The sequence below is a fragment of the Mastigoproctus giganteus genome, chromosome 10, assembly GCF_048544385.1.
Source record: "Mastigoproctus giganteus isolate SK-2022 chromosome 10, ASM4854438v1, whole genome shotgun sequence".
In the NCBI taxonomy this organism is placed as follows: domain Eukaryota; kingdom Metazoa; phylum Arthropoda; class Arachnida; order Uropygi; family Thelyphonidae; genus Mastigoproctus; species Mastigoproctus giganteus.
The window spans coordinates 140,736,927-140,760,981 of record NC_143584.1 but is presented as its reverse complement, the minus strand read 5'-3'; the positions used below and the strand labels follow the sequence as shown (position 1 = coordinate 140,760,981).

Genomic DNA, 24,055 nt, shown 5'->3' with positions numbered 1-24,055 from the left:
GACTTTTGAGGTTATGATGAACGTCGTGGCGAGATCCAATATTCCTTACATTTCGAGGGTACAGCTCTAAAACGGTTTTCGCAGGCCGGCCGCTAGTTAGTACACCGGACCGAACCTATTGGTAACTCTCTAGGAGGCTTCCGGATCAGCTAGTGTATAATCTTGCTACCTCTACTCTGCCAGATAGTGACTGTAGGGAGTCCGAGTAGTGTGTATGCGGGGAGCATTGTCGAGGCCACGTTATATCAAGGATCTGGGTATATTCTTACCACATGTACGCCATATCCAAAACTTTCATTACTTCATACAGCATGTCCCACCCACTGTTTCTTACTATTGAATACACCATGAATTGTCAAACTAATAGAACAAGCTTATCTGCGAAAAGATCTAAACCTCCCAAGGACTTCCTAATTCATTTCACAAATATACGTGGTCTCAATTCTAATCTCAACGATGTCCATTTCCACTTGCAGTCTGCCAAACCACATGTACTTTTTCTGACGGAATCTCAGTTATCGGTTGATTCAACTACTGCTCATCTCAGATGCCCACATTATTCGCTGTATGATTCCTTTCGCCTCAAAGGTGGTACTTGTGCATATGTCCGTTCTGATATTCCCTGTCAGAGACTCGGCAATTTGGAATCTCCTCTCTTTGATCTTCTCTGGCTTAAAATCTCTCTACCTCATTGTGTCAAATTCATCTGTTGTCTCTACCGTTCTCCCAACTCCACTAATCACTTGGAGCTCTTTGACTTCCTCTCGTTGCAACTTGACTTTCTTCAGTCCAACTTTCCTAACAGTGAGATAATTTTCCTTGGTGATTTTAATGTTCACAACTCCAGCTGGCTTCCGTTTTCTAGTCACACCGACCCAGCAGGTTGAGATGCTGAGGCTTTAGCAATTAGTAATGACCTAGCACAGATTGTTCATTTACCTACAAGAATACCGGACAATCCGAATCATACAGCCAATACGCTTGATCTTTTTCTCACAAACAACCCTTCTAAGTACACGGTCGAAGTGAGAGGTCCTTTAGGCACTTCAGATCACAACTTGGTGATTGTCTCTTCTCCAATGGAACCTTTATCTCATGGCTATTCCCAACCTCATGTTGTTTGGCATTACAAGAATGCAAAATGGGATGACCTGCGAGATTTCTTTTCTTCTTTTCCTTGGTCGGATTACTGTTTCAACAGTTCTGATGTCAATGTTTGCTCAGATCGTGTCAGTGAAATTATTCTTGCAGGAATGGAATCCTTTATCCCACACTCCACTTTAAAATCTGGTCCTTTATCTAAACCTTTATCTAAACCTGTTCAAGAGAAGAATGTTGCATATCGTAATTGGCTTGTTTCTAATTCTTCAGTTTCATTTTCTGCCTACACCAAAGCTCGCAACAATTGTAAAGCAGTTATTAATCAGTCCACACTAGAGTTTGAACAGGCTAAGAGTAGAAAACTTCCTTCTTGTCCTAATGGTAGCCGAGCATTCTGGTCTCTTGCCAAAGCTGTTGGCCGCAACTTTTGCCCATCTCTGCTTCCACCTCTGTCCAAACCAGATGGTTCTGTTGTCACTTCAGCCAAGGATAAAGCTGACCTGCTAGCATCCCATTTTTCTTCCAGCTCATGTATTAATGAACTTGGTAAAACACCTCCCACCATTCCCAACACGGTCCATTCAATGCCTCCTGTGGTCTTCCGTCAAAAGGATATCAGAAGGATTTTGATGAATCTTGATGCTAAGAAAGCTCCAGGTCCTGATGGTATTTCTCCACTTGTTCTCAAAATCTGTGCTCCTGAACTTACTCCTATTTTTTGCCGCCTTTTTTCACTTTCTTATTCCAAAGGTGTTTTTCCTTCTGCTTGGAAATTTGCTCATATCCAGCCAGTTCCTAAGAAGGGTGACAAATCCCTCCCATCCAATTATCTTCCCATTGCAATTACTTCTACTCTTTCTAAAGTAATGGAGAAATCAATTAACCGCCAACTCTTAAACTACCTAGAAACCTTGCGTCTGATCAACGATCACCAGTATGGATTCCGTCAGTGTCGATCCACTGGTGATATCCTGGCTTATGTTACCCATTTATGGACTAATTCAATGGAAAGGTTTGGTGAAACACAAGTAGTTGCTCTTGACATCCCAAAGGCTTTTGATCGTGTTTGGCATAAAGGTCTTCTAAACAAGCTTCCATCTTCTTATGGTTTGCCAACTGTTTTTAGTAATTGGTTATCCAGTTTTCTCTCTGATCGCTCACTGAGGGTGATGGTTGTTTTTTTTTTTGATTTGGTACTTGTTGGCGCATCGGCTTCTGTGGCCATATTGCACCTCCCAAGGTTTTTGCAGTACTTTGATCCAAGCCCGAGGCGGGAATCGAACCCGCGACCTTTGGGTTGCCGGGCAGGTACTTTACCCACTCGGCCAGCCCGGTCGGCGAGGGTGATGGTAGATGGCTCTCTGTCTTCTAACTTCTCCACTAATGCCGGTGTCCCCCAAGGTTCAGTTCTTTCCCCCACTCTTTTCCTCTTGTATATCAATGACCTTCTTCCATTGACTGGAAATCCTATCCATAGTTTTGCCGATGATAGCACATTGCATTCAACTTTCCATTTTGAGAAATCTTGTCCTGCTCAATCAGCTTCAATTTCTCGAAAATCTGCTACCAATTCCTTAAATGCCGATCTTCAGGTAATTCTCCAGTGGGGCAAAGACAACTTAGTTGATTTCAACCCTTCTAAAACTCAGTCTTGTCTTATATCTCGCAAAAAGGATTCTTCTGCTCCTATGCTTATCTTTAGTGCCACTCCAATTTCTAGGCAAAAGGATATATCTCTTTTGGGGATTACCCTGACTTCTAATCTCTCTTGGCACAAGCACATTACAAACATTGCTTCCTTTGCATCTAAAAAACTTGGTTTTCTCTTTCGCTCTCGGTGTTACTTTTCTTCCAAACAGCTGCTCACTCTGTATAAATCGCAAATCCGCCCTGCCATGGAATATTGTTCCCACATTTGGGGTGGTGCCCCCAAAACCTCTCTCAGGCTTCTTGATTCCATTCAGAAGAGGGCAGTTAGGTTAATTAATGACTCATCTCTAACAGAGTCTCTCCACTCGCTTTCTCATAGACGCACTGTTTCTGCTGCATGCCTCTTTTACAGATACTTCCATGGGCACTGTTCTTCTGAATTGGCTTCTATAATTCCTGCTCTCTCTTTCAAAACAGTCCGAACACGTGCTGCCACCAGCCAACATCCATTTACTGTCCAACTTCAAATCCACAGAACCAACTTTTCATCTTCCTCATTTATTCATTCAACTGCCGTTTTCTGGAACAACCTTCCTTCATACGTATTTCCTGAAAATTACAATCTACAGAAGTTCAAGTCCAATGTCAACAAATATCTTCTTTTGTCTTCTCAACCACCAACCCAAGCACGGTACTAAGTACTATAGGTTCTAATACCTCTCGTGTTTGGGGTTCACATAAAAAAAAAAAAAAAAAATCAGGGTAAACGACTGCAACAATCTAAAATAAATTAGGCAGATGGGCTAAGAAATGGCAGAAGTTTAACACTGAGAAATGCAAGGACTGCATATAGGCAGCATAAGCCCGGATTTACGTACCAACTGTGTGATATTACACTTAGGGTATATTTTACACAGGGATAACTAGTAGAATATCCCATTGTACAAGGCAATGGCTAGGCTGCATCTTTAGCAATACATACATTTCAAAAGGCCCCATTTTAGGAAGGATATAGATCTGCTGGAACAGTTGCATAGAAGGGCAACAAGAATAGTGGAGGGAACAAAAGACTCATCTTAACAAGAAAGTCTTTAGTTCTGCAAATTGCAGAACTAAAGCCTTTCTTGGTAAGATGAGTCTTTTGCAGAACTATCTGGAGACTAGGAATCTGCAAGGTGATCTGATTTAGGTGTTTAAAGCTTTGAATGAGCTGAGCAAGCTCAATGCTGATAGCATTCTTCCTCCTACTCGGACTATACATGTGACAGGGCATAAATTCAAGTTGAGGAAAGGTGGTTGCATAACAGATGTGTGGAAATCAGTTTTCAGCTAGAGGGAGATTGGTTGTTGGAAAAAATTTTGAACTGTCTTTGTTGAGGTGGGTTGTTTGAATGAATTGAAGGAAGAACCAGACAAATATTTGGAGGGGATGGACAGGCGATGTAGGAATGTTTTTATTTTTTGGCTGATGCTTTATGAGCTTTCTTTTTTGAATCATTTGCCAGTACTAATACTAAATACTGTTCTTTTTTTATGGTTAAAATACAGATTTATTTATTATTTTTTTTATACACTGCATTTGTCATTTACACCATTACATAATTTAGTCCACTGGTGTGAAAATAGTAAAGTATAAAAAAACACAAGCTGTATGAAATTTCTCTTAATGGTCCAAGTCTTTTAATTAATGTCTATTATATAAAAAATAATTTTATTTTCAGGTATAATACAGGGTGTCCCAAAAAAGGTGTAACCAATTTTAAATGTTTGTAACAAATGTAATTTTAATGATGGAAACACAAAACCTGCACTAAATGTGAGAAAAACAGTTGAAGTTTTTTACTGACATTCAACATGTGCACCACATGTCACACGAACAATACCTAATCGGTAATAAAGTTCATCCCATGTTTTTTCAAGGATGTCATGCTTAATCATGGTAATTGCATTTGTAATCCTGCGATGTCTGCAACAGGGGTCTTGTAGACTGTTTCTTTGATGAATCCCCATAAGAAGAAATCACAAGGGGATAATAAATTTGGTGGATGTGGTGGCCACGCCAGGAAACTTGTCATCAAGAGACCTCCTCACACTCAAAGCCAATGTGGCGGCACTCCATCCTGTTGAAAAATAACCCCATTTGGCAGTTCATCCAATTGAGGATACACATAAAGCTCAAGCATGTCCTGGTAATTATCTGCTCTCACAGTGTCGCTTCTTGAAAGAAAACGGGTCCAATAACATGATCAACCATGATGCCACACCACACATTCACCTTTGGGCTATCTCGCTGATACTTCTGCATGCAGTGTGGGTTTTCAGTTCCCCAAATTCTGACATTTTTTCTTATTCACCTCCTCTGAAACATGAAATGTGCACTCGTCCGTGAAACAAATCCGTGTCATTACACGTTCATCTTGTTCCATTTCCTCCAAAATGTTTGTATTGCTCATTTAAAATTGGTTACACCTTTTTGTTCGTGTGACAAGTGGTGCACATGTTGAATGTCAGTAAAAACTTCAACTGTTTTTCTCACATTTAGCACAGGTTTTGTGTTTCTATCATTAAAATTACATTTGTTACAAACATTTAAAATTGGTTACACCTTTTTAGGACACCCTGTACATTTTAATTCTGTTCACTCTAACTCTAATCCTGACATAAACAAGTACATGTTATTGAGTAAAGCTATCATTGGTCAGCTATTTTACTTGATGTATATTTGTTTAGATCACGATTAAAGTTAGCAAAAAGAGTGTAGCTTAAAAAGGGGGTATTAAAGTTGTTTATAGTAATACCTATCATGACAACATCACATTTATCTTGACTGATATTTGTAATTAAAATTTAACTTATCACCTAATGATTTTATTATTTATAAGATGATTAACTATCTATTCTATGAATTTCAGAGGCTTTTGGCTAGTAAATAATAATTTTTAATAAATAAATAAATTTAATAAATTTATGTAGGAAGAAGGTAGAGGAGAAACTTACTTGATTGTTTTTCCAAGATCATCAAAAGTACCAGGAACGTGAGCCCCAGCATTTGCCAAAGCTCTGTTTTTAGACAGAGCTGTTTCTCTGTCACTATTTGCACATGCTCCAGCATGCCCAAACTGCACTTCAGAAGTAAACATACCAGCACATGTACCAATACACCATGCCACCAAGGGTTTAGTTATCAGGCCAGATTTAAGTGCATTGCAAACTTCATATTCTTCTACGCCACCAACCTGTAAAACATTTGGATAGAACTTAGATTTTAACTTATCAATGAATTTCAGAATAACTGTTCACAATAATGTAGCAATTTCATGTAATCTACCTTTCACTGAATTGCACTTTTTTTTGTGTGCATATAATGCAGCACTAAAAACTTTCCCCCTCAGTATCCAAAAATTCTGCAGGTCTGAAAATTTCTCACCTGCTCCCTGTTTTAGTGTCACCATTGATTCCTATTCTGCATCAATTCTACAAAGTTCCCAAACATCTGTTTTTAGTTGCAGTTTTCTCAAAATTGTGTCAAAAAGGAAAATAGGTCTTGTGGCAGGTGTAAGAAAATGACGTGTTTGTCACTCAATATTTATAATAAATAAGGCTAATGCAAAGTAATGCATCCAGTGAAAAAAAAAAAAAAAAAATTATGCAATATCAATGGTTCATTGACCATTTCTGATTTGAAGAAATAAAAAAACATAAGTTAAAGACTAAGAAAAAGACATAACAAAGATTTAATAAAAAATTAAAATATAAGTTTAATTTCATTTCATATCTTAATGTCATTTAATTTCATTTCGTATCTTAATTTCACCTTCTTTATACAAGCAATGCTTGTATAAAGAAGGTAAAATTAAGATATGAAAGAAAAACAATGAAGATTTCACAAAGTTTCGTGCAAATATCTGCACCAATGGTTACAAGCCAATGCAGGTAAACAATAAAGGAATTGTTCAAAAATTAAAATTTTCAGAAATGACTTTTAAGAAAAATAAATGGAACTAACAGATGGAAGCAATTTCAAGGCTACATTACAAATGAGAGGAAAAAAAAAAGAAAAAAAAAAAAAATCTTGGGAGTAACACATATCCCATGGTGAGTGAAGAAACTTAAGATAGTATTGAGCATACAGAAAGGACAGGAAAAGAGAGATTAACTCTATAGATATTTTAAGCTAAAAAGAATGGTTATAGGCCCAGAGGCAAACCGAGAAGGAAGGTGGAGAGTTGATGTTAAGAAAGCAAAAGAAGAAATAGGGGCTAACTCTGACCAGGGCTAAAAATATAATAAGGAATAAGAACAGCAGGGAGGAAAATAGTGAATGGTAAGTTGCTAGACCAGAAGAACTAAGCTATACTATCACAGTGACCTAAACACCAAGTGGTTATAACAGATTTGGATGATGATCTATTAAATTGCATTTTTTGTATTGTAAATTTTTGTTTGTATGTCACAAACTGCTTTGATTTACACGACTTAGGTTTAACAAAAAAAAAAGAGAGAAATCAAAAACAAAATATGGAAAAAAAAAAAAAAGATAATATGAAATAAAAACATACAATACAATCTAGTAACAAATTAAAAAGAACAAAGATAAGAACTCCAGGCTACCACAACGTAGCAATCTAGTTCTATAACTTCATTTTCCAAGTGATCAAAGTGAATTTAAAGATACTATAATAAAAAAATAGCAATTTTTGATAATACCTGAGATATTTTACAAGAACAAATGGCAATAACTACTCATTACTTGACAGTTATTCTTGAAATAAAATTCTCATGGATTTTCAAGAATTGCCAGTTTTCTAACATCAAAATGTTCTAGTCAGACTAAAAAAATTAAAATATCTCACTAGCAACACCAGACTACATGCCTAGTAACATAATGAGAGATCCTGTATATGAATTAAATTTAAAGCATATATAATACAGTTTATGTAGGTTAGAGATACAGGATACTATGACATCAACTAAAAGAAAATAGTTATGATCTGAAATCTGACAGTAGTAGTAGTAGTAGTAGTGGCACATGATGCAAGAAAGCAAGTGTAGGAGCTTATGCAGCATCAGCCAAAAAAAAAAAAAAAAAAAAATCACACCATTCCCTCCAAATGCCTGTCCAGTTCCTCCTTAAATTTATTTAACCTATCAACTTCCACAACGACAGATGGAAGTTTGTTCCAGCAATTAACCACCTGCTGGCTAAAGGCAAATTTCCGCACATCTATTCTACATCTGTCCTTTCTTAATTTGAACTTATGTCCCCGTAGGTTGGTAATCTGAACAAGTGGAAGGATCCCATCAGAATTCAGCGTGCTCAACCCATTCAAGGCCTTATAGACCTCAATCAGATCACCGCACAGGTGCCTAGTCTCCAGCCACTGCAATTTGCAGAACTTAAGTGGTAAGAGAATCCCTTCATTCCCCTCACCAATCGTGTTGCTCTTCTCTGTACACGCTCAAGCAAATCTACATCCTTCCTAAAATGAGGCCTCCAGACCTGTACACAGCACTCAAGGTGTGGCCTGACCATTGCCTTATACAGAGGGACAATCACCTCCTTCTCCCTGCTAGCAAAATTCCTATATATCATTGACAAAACCCCATGACCCGCCCTAGCAGCCTGTCTGCACTGCTCAGAAAACTTCATATCTGACTGCATAATTACTCCCAGGTCTTTTTCATTTTCTACCATCTTAAGTGTAGTACCACACAGTTGGAACGTTTCTCTGGGGTTACTTCTACCCATATGCAGTACTTTGCATATGGGTAGTACAGTGCCAACAACAAAGAATTAGAAAGACATGCTTGGTAGTTCAATCAGAATTTTACTAGGACAATCAATACTTATGTTTGTTGTTGTTTGTTATTTGGTTTTTAGGAGCATTAGCAACTAAGGCCATATTGCTCCAGGAATATGTAGTGGTCATTCCCTGACCTTTCTGCATCCTCCATATTTGGTGGTCACGGGCTCGAACCCCCGTCTAATCAAGAAGCGTGTGCTACGCACTGCTGCTCCTGCCCACTTGGCTATGGAGGTGCCTCAATACCTATGTATTTATTACAAATAAGATGAAAGGAGGCATTTCAAATTAGAACATTTTGTATTATTATTAGTACTCAATAAAAGCAAAAAAAATTAATATTCAAGACGTTATTTCAAGACTGCTCAGAGATGACAAAGCACACTGCATCACTCATCAGAATTTTACTAGTCAGTTGGTCTTTATAAAGCTTTATGGCACATTGGCTGCCAAAGTCATAGGGCATCAGACCATTATGCACAGACTAAAAGTCTAACAGTAGCCACAGGCAGAGGCGAAAGTGATTCTTGCACTGCTTCTGTTATAATGAGCAGCAGCCTGGAGAGCAGGTTGCTGGGGATTTCAAGGGCTGCTGGGAGCCATTATGGAACAAGCAAATACATGGGCTGTGTTAGGGTAACTAAGGGTAAGAACAGATACATGTATACTTGCATGTACACCAATGTTAGAAGTATAGTAGATGAATTTGAAGTGCTGATCAAGACATCAAAGGCAGATATTGTTGGGATATTAGAGATATGGTGTCGCAGATATAGGCAGTGCAGAATTCGAATTTAGGGAGTACAATGTGTACAGAAAGGATAGACAGGGTAGGAAGAGAGGAGGGGTTATGCTGTTAGTTAAGAAACACAAAAAAATATAAGAAAGTGCATCCAGTTGATATGAGTGGACAGTGCAATGTTGAGTCAGTTTGGTGTGACATAAGCACTGGGAAAGTTAAAATGAGAGTAGGAGGGTGTTAAAAGCCTAATGACTCTGATGAGTACAATGAACAATTGTGTAGAGAAATAGAGTGGGCCAAATCAGAATGTCTTGTAATGGGGAATTTTAATTTTCCAGATATTGACTGGAACTTGTGGGTTGGTCACTCACATGCTAGAAAGGCTTTTGTGAGTTTATTGGAGGATTGTTTTCTATGGCAACATGATCGAGGGGCAACCAGAGGGAGTAATACTCTTGATCTGATTATCAGCAGTGATTATTCATGCATTAAGAATTTGCAGGTAAAGGAACCACTAGGTGACAGTGATCACAGTGTACTGATGTGGGATTTACTTAAAGATGTAACCACCATCAAGGGTAAAGGGAAGGGTTTTTGTTTTTGCAAAGGTGACCACAATGGTCTCAGACGTTTTTAAATTATATACTGTGAGATCAACTGATAATGTTTAAAACAGCGAATTCTAAATGGGAAGCCTTCAGGGAATTAATCTTGGAAGCTATTAAGCTTTTCATACCAACTAAGAAATACTATTCAAGATTTAGACTGAAATGGATGCCAGATGAACTAATGAGGCTCTTGGCAAAAAATAAAAATGAGTGGGATGCATATAAATTATCAGTTGACACAGAAGCCTATGGCAGATATAAGTTAGTCTGTAATCAAGTCACAAAGGAGGTTAGGCAAGTGAATGCTGATTTTGAGAAATCCTTGGCAAAGGATGCAAAGAAAAACAATGAAGACTTCTTTACTTACGTAAACTCTAGAAGGAAGGGGATGAATCAGATTGGTCCACTTGATGTTGATGGTTCGACTGTTAATGATCCTGCTCATTAATGATAGCTGCAAACTGAATGATTATTTTTCATCTACATTCACACATGAGAAATTCTGTAAGGAAGAGGGCAGAAGTTTACTAAACTCTAACAGGGTGCTAAATGATTTTGTAATAACGGAGAGAGAAGTGGAGGAGAAATTGTTGAAGTTAAACATAAAAAATTACCTGGGGTGGATGGAATCTATCCAGTTATATTGAAGGAGGCAGCGAGGGAAGTTAGCAAATCCTCAGCCATAATTATGAGAGCATCCTTAGATTCAGGGGAGGACCCCCTTGGACTGGAGATATGCAAATGTATCCCAAATGCACAAAGGGGGTTCAAAGGGTGACACAAATAATTATAGACCTGTTTGTTTAACTTCTGTTCCCAGGAAAAAATGGAGTCAAGATCACCTAGACAAGTCTGCAGTAATAGTTCAGATACAGCATGAGTTTGTTAAGGGAAAGTCTTGTCTGACCAATTTGACTATGATGTGGTCACAAAGGAACTGGATGCAAAAAAAAAATTTTGATATCATATACACTGATGATCCAAAACATGACCAGCGAGTTGTTATGCAAATCAAAGCAACTGCAGGTGAATTACGGCGCATGCGCGGGTCGGGACACAGTATAAAAACATCTGATATTGAGCTCTGTTAATCAGTGTTACTCTTGTTCTTCAGATGGGAAAGGCAGCGGCCTTAAGAGAGTTTGACAAAGGCCAAATTGTAATGGCCAGATGACTGGGTCAGAGCATATATGAAACGGCACGGCTGGTGAGGTGCTCACGGTCAGCCATGGTTAGTACCTATCAAAAGTTGTGGGGGGGGAACACACAAACCGCCAGCGAGGTGTTGGATACCACGGCTCATTGATGCTCGAGGTGAGCGAAGGGTCTCCCAGATGGTATGTGGCAACAGAAAATTGGAATGCTGGTGATGGGAGTAATGTGTCACAACACATAGTACATTGAACCGTGCTGAAAATGGGGTAGCTGCAGGCCATTCCGAGTGCTCATGCTAACCACCGTTCACTGGCAGCAGTGCCTACAATGGGGCACGCGGGCACTGAAACTGGACCTTGAGTGATTGTAAAAAGGTCATCTGGTCCGATGAATCATGTTTCCTGTTGCACCATGTAGACGGCTGGGTACGTATGCATTGTTTACTTGGGGAAGTGATGGTGCCTTGCACAGTGGGACAAAAACAAGCTGGTGGCAGCGGTGTCATGCTTTGGGCAATGTTCTGCTGGGATATCCTATCATCCATGTGCCTGGCACTCTTTTGTCTACCATCTACCTAAACATCATTGCTGACCAGGTACACCCTTTCATGGCAACTGTCTTCCCCTCTGGCAGGGCTGTCTTTCAGAAGCATAATGCGCCATGCCACACAGCCCAGATTGTTCGAGACTGGTTCACGGAACATGAGGAAGACTCCCAGGTATTCCCTGACCTCCAAATTCCCCAGACATCAATCCCATCGAGCATCTGTGGTTTGTGTTGAAACAAACTCCGATCTGCAGCATCTCAACCACAGACCTTACAGGAGTTAAAGGATCTGCTGGTTACGTGTTGGTACCAGATACCACAAGACACATTTAGAAATCTTGCAGCAACAATGCTTCACCGGGTATGAGCTGTTTTGGCTGCACATGGAGGACCAACATCATATTAGGTAGGTAGTCATAGTGTTTTGGCTCATCGGTGTAATTGGATTTCAAGAAAGCTTTTGATACTGTTGCACATGGAAGACTGCTTTACAAATTGGAGCAGTATGGCATTAAGGACAAGTTGCTGCAATGGATAAAGGGATGGTTGAGTGGGAGACAGTGGTAATCAATGGGCACTGCTCTCTGTGGGCAAATGTTATTAGTGGAGTTCCCCAGGGTTCGGTGCTGGACCCATTGTTGTTTTGTGTATTTATCAATGATATCGATGAAGGTATATCAGGCTTAATGACCAAGTTTCCAGATGATACAAAGGTTGGTATGGTTGTTAATGATAGTAAAGACAGCATGATAGTGCAACAGGATCTAGAAAAGTTAGGCAGATGGGCTGAGAAATGGCAACTAAACTTTAACATTGACAAATGCAAAATACTGAAAAATACTCTTAGGTTACTGCTTAGGAAGCAATAACCTAAGAGAAACATACCAATTATGAGGTACTACACTCAGGGAGGTGGAGAATGAAAAAAGACTTGGGGGTAATTGTGCAGTCAGATATGAAGTTCTCGGAATAGTGCAGACAGACTGCCAGAGCAGATCATGAGTTTTGTCAATAATATATAGGAATTTTGTCAGCAGAGACAAGGAGGTGATTATCCCCTTATATAAGGCAATGGTCAGGCCATGACTTGAGTACTGCATACAGGTCTGGAGGCCTCATTTTGGGAAGGATGTAGAGTTTCTAGAATGAGTACAGAGAAGGGAAAGATTGGTGAGAGGAACAAAGGAGTGCTCTTACCAAGAGAGGCTTAAGTTCTGAAAGTTGCAGCATCTGGAGACTAGGTTTGTTATGTTTGTTTGTTATTTGGTTTTTAGGAGCATTAGCAACTAAGGCCATATTGCTCCGGGATATGTGGTGGTCATTCCCTGACCTTTCTGAATCCTCTGTATTTGGTGGTCACGGGCTCAAACCCTGGTCTAATCAAGAAGTGTGTGCTACGCACTGCTGCTCCTGCCCACCTGGCTATGGAGGTAACCTGGAGACTAGGCACCTGCGAGGTGATGTGATTGAGGTGTATAAGGCCTTGAATGGTTTAAGTAGGCTCACTGCTGATAGGATACATCTGCTTGCTCAGATTAAGAACGTGAGGGGGCATAGTTTCAAATTGAGGAAACAGTTGCAGAACAGATGAGCAGAAGTTTGCCTTTAGCCAGCGGGTAGTTTATTGCTGGAACAGACTTCCATCTGTTGTTGTGGTAGTTGATAACTTAAGGCTGGACTAGACAAACATTTGGAGTGAACGGATGGGTGAAATGGGAAGGTGTGTTTTTTTTTTTTGGCTGATGCTTATAAGCTTACTTTCTTGCATCATATGATGCAAGAAAAATAATCATATGATGCAAGATCATATATAAGCTTACTTTCTTGCATCATATGCCTCAACTAATGCTAATGCTCAGATTAAGGTAAACAGTACAAGATAAAATTAAAGTGTAAAGAACATCATATATTATCAAAGTAATTAATTTGTTTTAAACAACTTAAATCTCTAGTCATAACAACCACCATCTAAAGTCAATGCTACAAGAGCATTCAAAATGCCACTTGTAGCATGCATTTTGATGAATTTGAAGTACTGATTAAATCATCAAAGGCAGACATTGTAGGGAAAAGGAGGTGATTATCCCTTTGTACAAAACAATGGTGAAGTCTGGAGGCCTCATTTTAGGAAGGATGTAAAGTTGCTTGAATGAATACAGAGAAGGGCAACAGGATTGGTGAGGAGAACGAAAGGGTCCTCTTACCAAGAAAGGCTTAAGTTCTGGAAATTGCAGCGTCCTCAATCAGATCACCTGCAAGGTGATCTGGTTGAGGTGTACAAGGCCTTGAATGGGTTGAGCAGGCTCAATTCTGATGGGGTTCTCCCTCTTGCTCAGATTACAAACCCGAGTGGGCACAAATTCAATTGAGGAAAGACAGTTATAGAATAGATGTGCAGAAATTTGCCTTTAACCAGCGGGTTGTTGATTGCTGGAAAAAACTTTCATCTGTCTTTGTGGAAGTTGATAGCTTAAATAAATTCAAGGAAGAACTAGACAAATGTTTAGAGAGAACGGATGTGTGAAATGGTTTTTTTTCTTTTCTTTTCTTTTTTTTTTGGCCGATGCTACATAAGCTTGCCTTCTTGTATCATATGCCTCTACTAATGCTAATATCAGAGATACGGTGTCACACAGACATAACTGATGCAGAATTTGAATATGGAGAGTACAATGTATACAGACATGCCAGACAAAATAGGAGGGCAGTGTGGGGGCAATGCTCTTAGTAAAGAAGCCTATTATATCTAAGGCAGTGCATCCGGTCGACAAAGGTGACCAGTGCAATTTTCAGTCAGTTTGGTGTGACATAACCACTGGGAAAACAACAATGAGAGTAGTGTGTTATAGGCATAATGACAGAGATATTTGCTAGTGTGTAAAAACAATTATGCAAATGAATAGCATTGGGTAGTAAATCACAATGGCTTATAATGGGGGAGTTAAACTTTACAGATATTGACTGGAACTTGTGGGTTGGTCAGTCATGCACCAGAAAGCATTTTGTGGATTTATTGGATGACTGTTTTCTACAGTAAAGCAATAAGCAATAAGAGGAAGCAATAGTCTTGATCTGATTATCAGCAACAATTCTTCATGCATTAAGAATCTGTAGGATAAAGATCCTCTGGGTGGCAGTGACTACAGAGTGCTGATGTGGGACTTACTTAAAGACAACTACTGTCAAGTGCAAAGGCTTTGCTTCCATAAGGGAGACTACAGTGGTCTTAAGACAGTTCTTAAATTCTATAGTGTCAAGTCACAAAGGAAGTTAGGCAAGCTAAGGTATATTATGAAATGTTCTGGCAAAGAAATGCATCAAAGACTTCTTTATTTATATTAACAGTAGAATAAAGGAGGGATTGAACCACATTGGTCCACTTGCTGAACTAACCGTATATGATCCTGATCAGGTTGCTGACAAACTGAAAGTATTTGCATCTATGTTCACACATGAAGAATTTTTTTATGGAAGGATATGCCAGAAGTTCATAAAACTAGTCTGAGATAGTGTGGAACCTATTAATGTAGATGCAAATTTTTTCAATGATGATTTCCCACTTGCCCTGGCTCAAGCCTTTTCAAACAATATGAGGCTCTCTGCATTTGGATTCTCTCTCTTAGCTTATAAACATTATTCATTCCACCATAATTTTGGATGAGGTGGAAAGCATGAAGATGTTTTCTGGAATAGTCTGCTCAGCAGCTTGGATTAGTTTATTTGTTACACATTATACTTTTGCATCTAATGGTTTTTGCTTGATAGTATCTGCATCTAATTTTGCAATAGATTTATATATTTTCCAATCTGTTTGATTTATTTTACATCTGGGATTTCTATGTGACTGACATGTGGTAACTTCCCAATGCCATGGTAGTGATTATTGGATAGTGATCGCTACTGGTAGGATCACTGTATAATGACCAATCAACTATTGGAAATAATGTTGGAGAACATATAGACAGGTCTTCTAAATCTTGCAGTAATTTCTGGTTTGGTGGAACATAACTTGTTATAATGGTTATGGGGGATTTAATGGTATGTGTACTAGAGCTGCTTCAAGGGTTGTGTTTAGTGGAAGAACTGGAAAGGAATATGAGAATTTACCAGAATTGCCAAACCACCATGGGTCATGCTGCTCATTATTCTGTCTTAACAGTATGTGATATAGTTCTTTATTGAGGTAGAGTCTTGAGGTCTGAGATAGGTTTCTTGTAGGCAAAGACACAGTGGGGCATACTGTGCAGTAAGATCGTATATGTCATGTTTATTAGTGCAGAATCATCTGCACTTCCACTGGACTGTAGTTTTTATTATTTGGAGGTTTCAGAGTAGACTGTTTCCTAGATGCTGTTTTAAACTTCTCAAACTTAGGTTTTTCCTTTGGAAAATATGATTTGCCGGTATCCATATCTTCATCCGCAAAAATCTTTAGTACTGATTCATCTGCTTGGTTGGTAACTCCTGTCTTGTGACATTATGCTTCTCTTGAGGGTTTTCGTTTCTGAGTATTTTGCACTGGGAGCTACAAATAGTGGCATGTTTCTGAGTTTCTCTTGATGTTTTGGCTGGGATGTTATAAGTAGTGCTCGTGTTCCAGTCTGAACTGGACTTCTTTGGAGGAATTGTGAGATCTGTTTGGGTCTCTATTGTACATCGATGTCTTATGACCTGTGAATAGGAAGGTCTGTTTATGATAGTCGGGAGTACAGTTCTCTTGGCTTCTTGGTATGTGACACAATGTTCTATCTTATATCGCTGTATCTGCTTTTCACTTTTGCAATATTCACAGTTTTTGGAATAGGTGGAATGGTCTCCCTTGCAGTTTGGACATTTTGGTTGCTTGGCAGAACAGTTCTGATTGGTGTGTTCCCGAAATCCACAGTTGGAACAAGTAACTTCACGGCATGCCATTTGTGAATGACCACACTTTTGGCATTTAAAACAACAGAGAGGATTCAGAATGTATGTACTGATTTTACAATTTAGATATCTGGCCTTCACCAACGTCAGTGGTTTGGGAGTGTTAAAGGTCAGTATGAAATTTTTGGTTGGGTTAAGTATCCCATCTCTAGTTACTTGCAACGAACAACATTTTTAGCACTTAACAATTCTGCTATAATTAGTCTGCAAAACTGTAACATCAATTTTGTTTACAATTTGTATTATGATGAATAAAATTATGGACTTACTTCTCCAAGAAGTACCAACATTTTAACATCTGGTTCAGTTTGGTAACGAAGCAAATGATCCATGAAAGTAGTTCCTGGATATCTGTATAAGACCAAAAATATTTTAATAAACACTACAAAATAAAAAGTACTATTCAAAATATACAGTGTAATTTCCATTATTCAGATTTCTACCTGTAAAAAGAATCAGATCATTCTAACAACAAAAAACAAAGCCACGTCTATTTTTTAAAAATTTTAAGCACATATTTATATTCAAAAAATACAAATAATTCATAAATTTTGTTTGCTTGTACTGTGTAAAGATTTTCAACAAAACTTAACATGAGATATGAAATTTTCCAATTAAAATTTCCCTAATGAACTATAAAGCATAATCTCTTGATACCAATGGAATACGTTTAATGTATTTATATATTTATAAAAATGCATTCATCTTATTTGAATAATATAAACTTTCATTTTGTAATGAAAGGTAATAGCTCTTACTTAAATGCAACAAAAAAAAAAAAATAATAAATAAAACAAACTTAATGGAAATACAGCAGAAGTGCTCTTATCTGATGTAAATGGACCAGTAGTTGGTAATGATTAATTGAAAAAGTCAGTTAAATTAGCAGGGAATCATAAAAAAAAGTATATCAATGTACCATAAGAATTTTATATTCACTTAAATTCCTATATATCATTGACAACACCCCATGACCTGCCCTGGCAGCCTGTCTACATTGCTCAGAAAACTTCATATCTGACTGCACAATTACTCCCAGATATTTTTCATTTTCTACCTCCGTAAGTGTAGTACCACAGAGTTGGTACATTTCTCTGGGGTACATCTACATTGGGTTGGTACATCTACCCAATGTTAAACTTTGTTTTAACATTTTTCAATGTTAAACTTCAGTTGCCACTTCTCAGCCCATCTGCCCAAATCTTCTAGATCCTGTTGCAGTAACACACTGCCATTACTGTCATTAACAACCCTGCCAACCTTTGTATCATCTGCAAACTTCAATATTAAGCCTGATATACCTTCATCAATATCATTGATAAATAAACAAAACAACAGTGGACCCAACACCGGACCCTGTGGGACTCCACTAATAACATTAGTCCACGAAGAGCAGCACCCACTGATTACCACCCTCTGTCTTCTTCAACTCAACCATCCTTTTATCCATTGTAGCAACTTAACCTTAATACCATTCTGCTCCAATTTGCACAGTGGTCTTCCATGCGCAAGAGTGTCAAAAGATTTCCCGAAATCCAAGTATATGATATCAAAATTCTTTTTTGCATCCAGTTCCTCTGTAACCACATCATAATAACCAATCAAATTTGTCAGACAAGACTTTCCCTTAACAAACCCATGCTGTGTCTGAATTATAGCTGCAGTCTTGTCTAGATGATCCTACAATGCATCTTTAACCAGCGACTCCATTATTTTACCCGGAACAGAAGTTAAACTAACTGGTCTGTAATTACTCATATGACCCTTCGATCCTCCTTTGTGAATTGGGGATACATTTGCACATCTCCAGTCCATGGGGACCTCCCCTGGGTCCAAGGATGCTCTCATAATTATGGCTAAGGGTTTGTTTAGCTGCTTTGCCGCCTCCTTTAATATAACTGGATAGATCCATCCACCCCAGGTGCCTTTCTTATGTTTAACTTCAAAGATTTCTTCTCCACTTTGTTCTCAGTTATTACAAAATCATTAAGCACCCTGTTACAATTTGATAACCTTGTGGCATTTTCAAACCTTAATAATTCCTCATGTGTGAATGTAGATGCAAAATACTCATTCAGTTTGTTTGCTACCTGAGCAGGATCATCAACAGTAGAGCCATCGATATCAAGTGGACCAATCAGATCCCCTTCCTTTTAGAGTTTATATAAGTAAAGAAATCCTTGCTGTTTTTCTTAGCATCCTTTGCCAAAGATTTCTCATAATCTGCCTTCGTTTGCCTAACCTCCTTTGTGACTTGATTACAGACTAGCTTTTATATATATATATATATATATCATAGGCTTCTGTCGCCTGATAATTTATATGCATCCCATACATTTTTCTTTTCTACCACGAGTCTCATTAGTTCATTTGACAACCATTTAGGCCTAAACCCTGAACAATATTTCTTAATAGGTATGAAACGTTTAGTAGCTTCCAATATTAATTCCTTGAATGCTTCCCACTTAGAATTTACTCTTGGTAACATCATCAGCTGGTCCCACTGTACAGAATTTAAAAACTGTCTGAGACCACTATAGTCAACCTTTACGGAAGCAAAAACCCCTTCCTTTACCCCTGATGGTAATTATATCTTTAAGTAAATCCCACATCAGTACACTGTGATCACTGCCACCTAGTGGTTCTTTTATCTGCAAATTCCTAATAAACGAATGATCACTGCTGATAACCAGATCAAGAGTACCACCCTCTCTGGTTGCCTCTCAAACATGCTGCTGCAGAAAACAATCATCCATTAAATCCACAAAAGTCTGACTAGTGTGTGAGTGACCAACCCACAAGTTCCAGTCAATATCTGGGAAGGTAAATCCCCCATTATAAGACATTCCGATTTACTAGCCCACTCTATTTCTCTGTACAATTGTTCATTGTACTCATTCGAGTCATTAGGCCTATAACACACTCGTACTCTTATTTTTGCTTTTGCAGTGCTTATGTCACACTAAACTGACTGAACAGTGCACTGTTCATCTATATCAACTGGATGCACTTCTTTTGATTTCATGTTTTTCTTAATTAACAGCATAACACCTCCTCCCTTCCTATCCTGTCTATCCCTTCTGTACGCATTATACTCCCCAAATTCCAGTTCTGCATTCCTTATATCTGTGTGACACCACGTCTCTATCCCAACAATATCCGCCTTTGATGTCTTAACCAACACTTCAAATTCATTCACTTGTTATCATCATCAATCTCGTTCCAGCGGCTCTACACAATGAGGCCTCCAGACTTGTAGGTAGATACAAAATGTAGCCCGACTACTGCCTTTACAATGGGATAATCATTTGCTTATCCCTGCTAGCAAAAATTTCTGTATATCATTGACAAAACCCCATGAACCATCTTGGCAGCCTGTCTGCACTTCTCCAAGAACTTCTCTTCATATCTGACTCACAATTACTCGGAAGTCTTTTCATTTTCCACTACCCTGAGTATAGTACCACACAGTTGATACAATTGCTCAGGGGTTACTGCTACCCATATGCAGCACTTTGCATTTGTCAATGTTAAACTTCAATTATCATTTTTCAGCCCGTCTGGCTAACTTTTCTAGATACAGCAGGCCCTCGTTATAACGCAGTTCGCTTTATGCTGATTCGCTATAATGCTGTTCTTATATTATAACCCGTATCTGACTATAACGCTGTCACAGATCACTATAATGCTCTTTTACAGATTGCATTTTTGGCATATTTAACGAAATTGTTTCATTTGATGGAGTCAATAGCTTGAAAATTAATACCAAAACAGCATTAAAATGTTTCCCATGCCGACTTGTGAAATTTTCTTGCACGCTAATTTAATTGCCGTACAGTGATTTGTTACGTAGTTCCAAGATCAACATTTTAAAAAATGACCAAGTATAATGCTTGTAATATTTGTGTTATTGTTGTTGTAGTTGGGGTTTAAAGTGCAATGGCTACTTAGGCCATATTGCACTTATGAAGGTGGTGCATACTGCCTGTGTTTTTTGATTTAGATGCAGTTAAAAACGGATATACAATCCTATTTGTTTTAGGAAGGAGAAGAATTCTGTGAGAATTCTTCTCACAGAATATGGCTAAGTGACAAAGGTTCCTTTAAATTTGACAGAGAATTGAAAGACATTAGTCGAGCATTATTATTTAGAGTACAGTCCAAAAGTATGTGTTTGACTGTGAATGGTGTCTGACAATGACTACACTAGGGAGGATCATTTCCTGACAAAAGAAACAGATGGGTTAAATGAGTATGGCCGATTCTGGGTCTGGCTAGAATTACTTCTTGTCTGTTTGCTATGGAGCGCTAGAAGCCCATAATTTTGGTAAGGGTTTTATTTGGAGTAGTTTATTATGGAATTGCGTTTGCCACTGAAGAGTCCATTGATCTTTACATATTTTTTGTATATTCATTTTATAATCTGTGACTGGTACTATGGAATTCGTTGTGGCTGAGCTGGATGGATTTTTGGCAGCAACCTCTGCAATTTCATTTCCTGGTATTCCGGTATGGCCTGGGATCCAGCAGAAGATAACCTTTTGCTGATGTTCTCTAAGACAGATCAACTGTGTTTTGATATAACGGGTGAGTAGGTGGGGAGTTGTTTTGCAATGCTAATACGGAACCTTGCAAATCTGTATATTATGCTCTTTTGAATTGACATATGGAAGACATTTTCTAATGCAAGCTTTATGGCATATAATTCAGTCGTGTAGCTACTGCACTCTGTCGGAAGAGATAGAGAAATGATGTTATCAGGGAGTACCACTGCTGCACCCAATCCACTCTCAGACTTTGATCCATCTGTATATATTTTAGCAAAGTCGGTATAATGTTGAGTATGTTCAATGTGTAGCTGTTGGATGGTAAATTCTGATAGAGTGTTTTCCTCACTGGTGGAAATAATTATCACAACATGGCATGATGACTGACCATGGAGGGTTGGGATCTATAGGATCTTGCAAGATTTTATCAAAGTGTATATCCCAATCTTCTGCTAGATGTTTTACCCTAATACCAGCAGGCCGAACTTTCTGTGGTTTGTTTCTATACAGGGTCATATACAGTGGATTATAAAGTATCGACCAATTAGGATGGGTCACCTGGCTTTGGATCTTGATTGCACAGTTCAGCAGCAACATTTTTCTCCTGATATTTAGAGGAGGTTCATGGGCTTCAATATACAAATTTTGCACTGGAGATGTTCTGAACGCATCTAATGCTGTTCTAAGAGCTGAATGTTGAATTGGATTGAAGCGAGATAAAACACTCTCCCTAGCAGAATCGAAAACAGGCGCCCCATAATCCAGGCATGATCTAATTATGGTTCTGTATAGGTGTAGCAGGCTGTAACTATCTGCTCCCCATGTTTGCGCTGATAAGACTCTGAGTATGTTCAGTTTCTTTTGACAATTTGTCCGGAGATATTCAATGTGCTTTTGGAAGTTTAACTTTCTGTCGAAAAATAATCCTAGTAGACGAATACTATTAGCTATGGGAAGAGGATGGTTGTTCAAGTGGAGCTCGGGTTCAGGATGCATATTGCGTCTGATACAGAAGTGAATGGCAGCAGATTTCTGGCTGGACAATCAATTAATTGCATCGATGTCAGGACGCAATTAATTGATATTTGTAGCTGGCGTTCAATATAATGCATGTTTTGAGAATGACAGGATATTGAGAGATCATCTGCGAAAAGGTATGAATCTACAGTTTTCGGAATGAGTTCAATTATATGGTTCATTCTCATTGCAAATAAAGTGGCACCGAGAACCGACCCTTGCGGAATTCCTTCTTCTTGGGTAAAGATCTTAGAGAGGGTTCCCCGGTAATGAACTTGAAAGGATCTCCGATGAAGAAAATTTTGGATAAAGTACGGTAAATTACCTCTCAGGCCAAGAGAATGCAGGTCTTTTAAGAGGCCGAAGTGCCATGTAGTGTCAAAGGCTTTCTCAACGTCAAGACAGACCATGACGAGATGTTCCTTCTTGATGAAAGCATTTCTAATGCTTGTTTCAGTTTTGATCATGAGATCCAATGAAGATCGATTTTTCCGGAATCCAAATTGGTTGTTGTTAATCAAGTTTTGGGATTCCAGGAACCAAGTGAGACGGCGATGTAACATTTTCTCGAGGGTTTTGCTTAGACAGCTGGTAAGGAATATCGGTCTGTAATTTTGTGGAATAGAATGATCTTTACCGGGCTTTGCAATTGCTAGTACATAAGAGTGACGCCAGGCACTTGGGAAGGTATGTTTGGAAAAAATTCGATTGAAAAATGAGCAGTAAGGAGAGTGATCTTTGATCCAAATTTCGGAGCATTACATAGTATATCCCATCGGGGCCAGCAGCACTGTTTCTTGAGTTGTTAAGGGATTGTTGTAGCTCAAGCATGGTAAATGGTTTATTATAAGGTAAAGCAGAATTGTCAGTGAAATTTAGTCTGGATTTCTCTGCAATTGTTTTAAGTTTTTGAAATGTTTGATCATAGGGGATAGAAGAGGACAACTGAGAAAATGTGGTCCCCAGTGCATTTGATATTTCTGTAGGAGTAGTAAGCTCCTGTCCATTCCAGTTCAGTAGTGGGGCAGATAAAGGAGGTAATTTACTGTTTAAACATTTTATTTTTCTCCAGATTAATCTGATATTGGTATTTTTATTTACTGATGAGGCGAATTTAATCCAATTTTCTTTTTTCCCTTTACATCTGATGTAACGAGCTTTTCCTCTAAGACGTTTATAACTAATAAGATTGGAGGTGGTTGGGTGTTTGCGGAAAAGGTTCCACGCTTTGTTTTTCTCTTTTTTCGCATGGTTGCAGTCTTCATTCCACCAGTAATTTGTTTTTCGTCTATTTCCTACCTGATATTGAGGAATGGCAGCAGATGCAGCTGTCAGAATTTGATTTGTGATGTGTTCAGTAACACTGTCGATAGAACAGGACTGAATGATGTAGTTGTCAAATGATATGTGCATTCTGTATTTTGTCCAATCAGCTCTTGAAAATTTCCATTTAATTGGATTTTCTGTTGGGAAGGAACAGGATGTTAATTTTGCAGATTATGGGATAGTGGTCGTTGCTATAAGGATCGCTTAGAGTTACCCAATCTACACTTGGAAAGAGGATTAGGGAACAAATGGTAAGGTCTATTGTAGAAGTTGAACCTGTAGGGAGATGGATATACGTGGGAGTGCCAGTACTTAGTAAAGTTAAATTCTGCCTATCTATCAACATTTCAATAAGCTTCCCTCGTCTGTCTGATATAGGCGAATCCCATACTGGATGGTGGGCATTAAAGTCTCCTAGTATACAAAATGGAGATGGTAACTGCAAGACAAGATCTTCGATTTCCTGAATGGTATATTGATGATTATTGATAATACTCGTGAATCCACGAGTATTGCTACTCCTCCGTGAGCACTGTTAGTGCCAGCTCTGTCTTGTCTGAACACAGTATACTTTTTGATTTTGATTGAGATCTGAGGTGTCAAATTCGTTTCCTGCAAGCACATTGCAAGAGGTCT

At 38.6% G+C, this 24,055-nt stretch overlaps 1 protein-coding gene across 2 annotated transcripts in view; it reads right to left on the bottom strand.

The window, feature by feature from the left end:
- ATPCL (ATP-citrate synthase) overlaps window positions 1-24,055 on the bottom strand; it is a 551,864-nt gene that overhangs the window by 77,378 nt on the left and 450,431 nt on the right. For both annotated transcript variants that reach the window (XM_090382775.1, XM_090382774.1), the window contains exons 20-21: window positions 16,799-16,880; window positions 5,749-5,987 (exon numbers count right to left, since the gene is read on the bottom strand). In XM_090382775.1, the coding sequence (XP_090238901.1) occupies window positions 5,749-5,987; window positions 16,799-16,880 (321 nt within the window). The remainder of the gene's footprint in view (window positions 1-5,748; window positions 5,988-16,798; window positions 16,881-24,055) is intronic.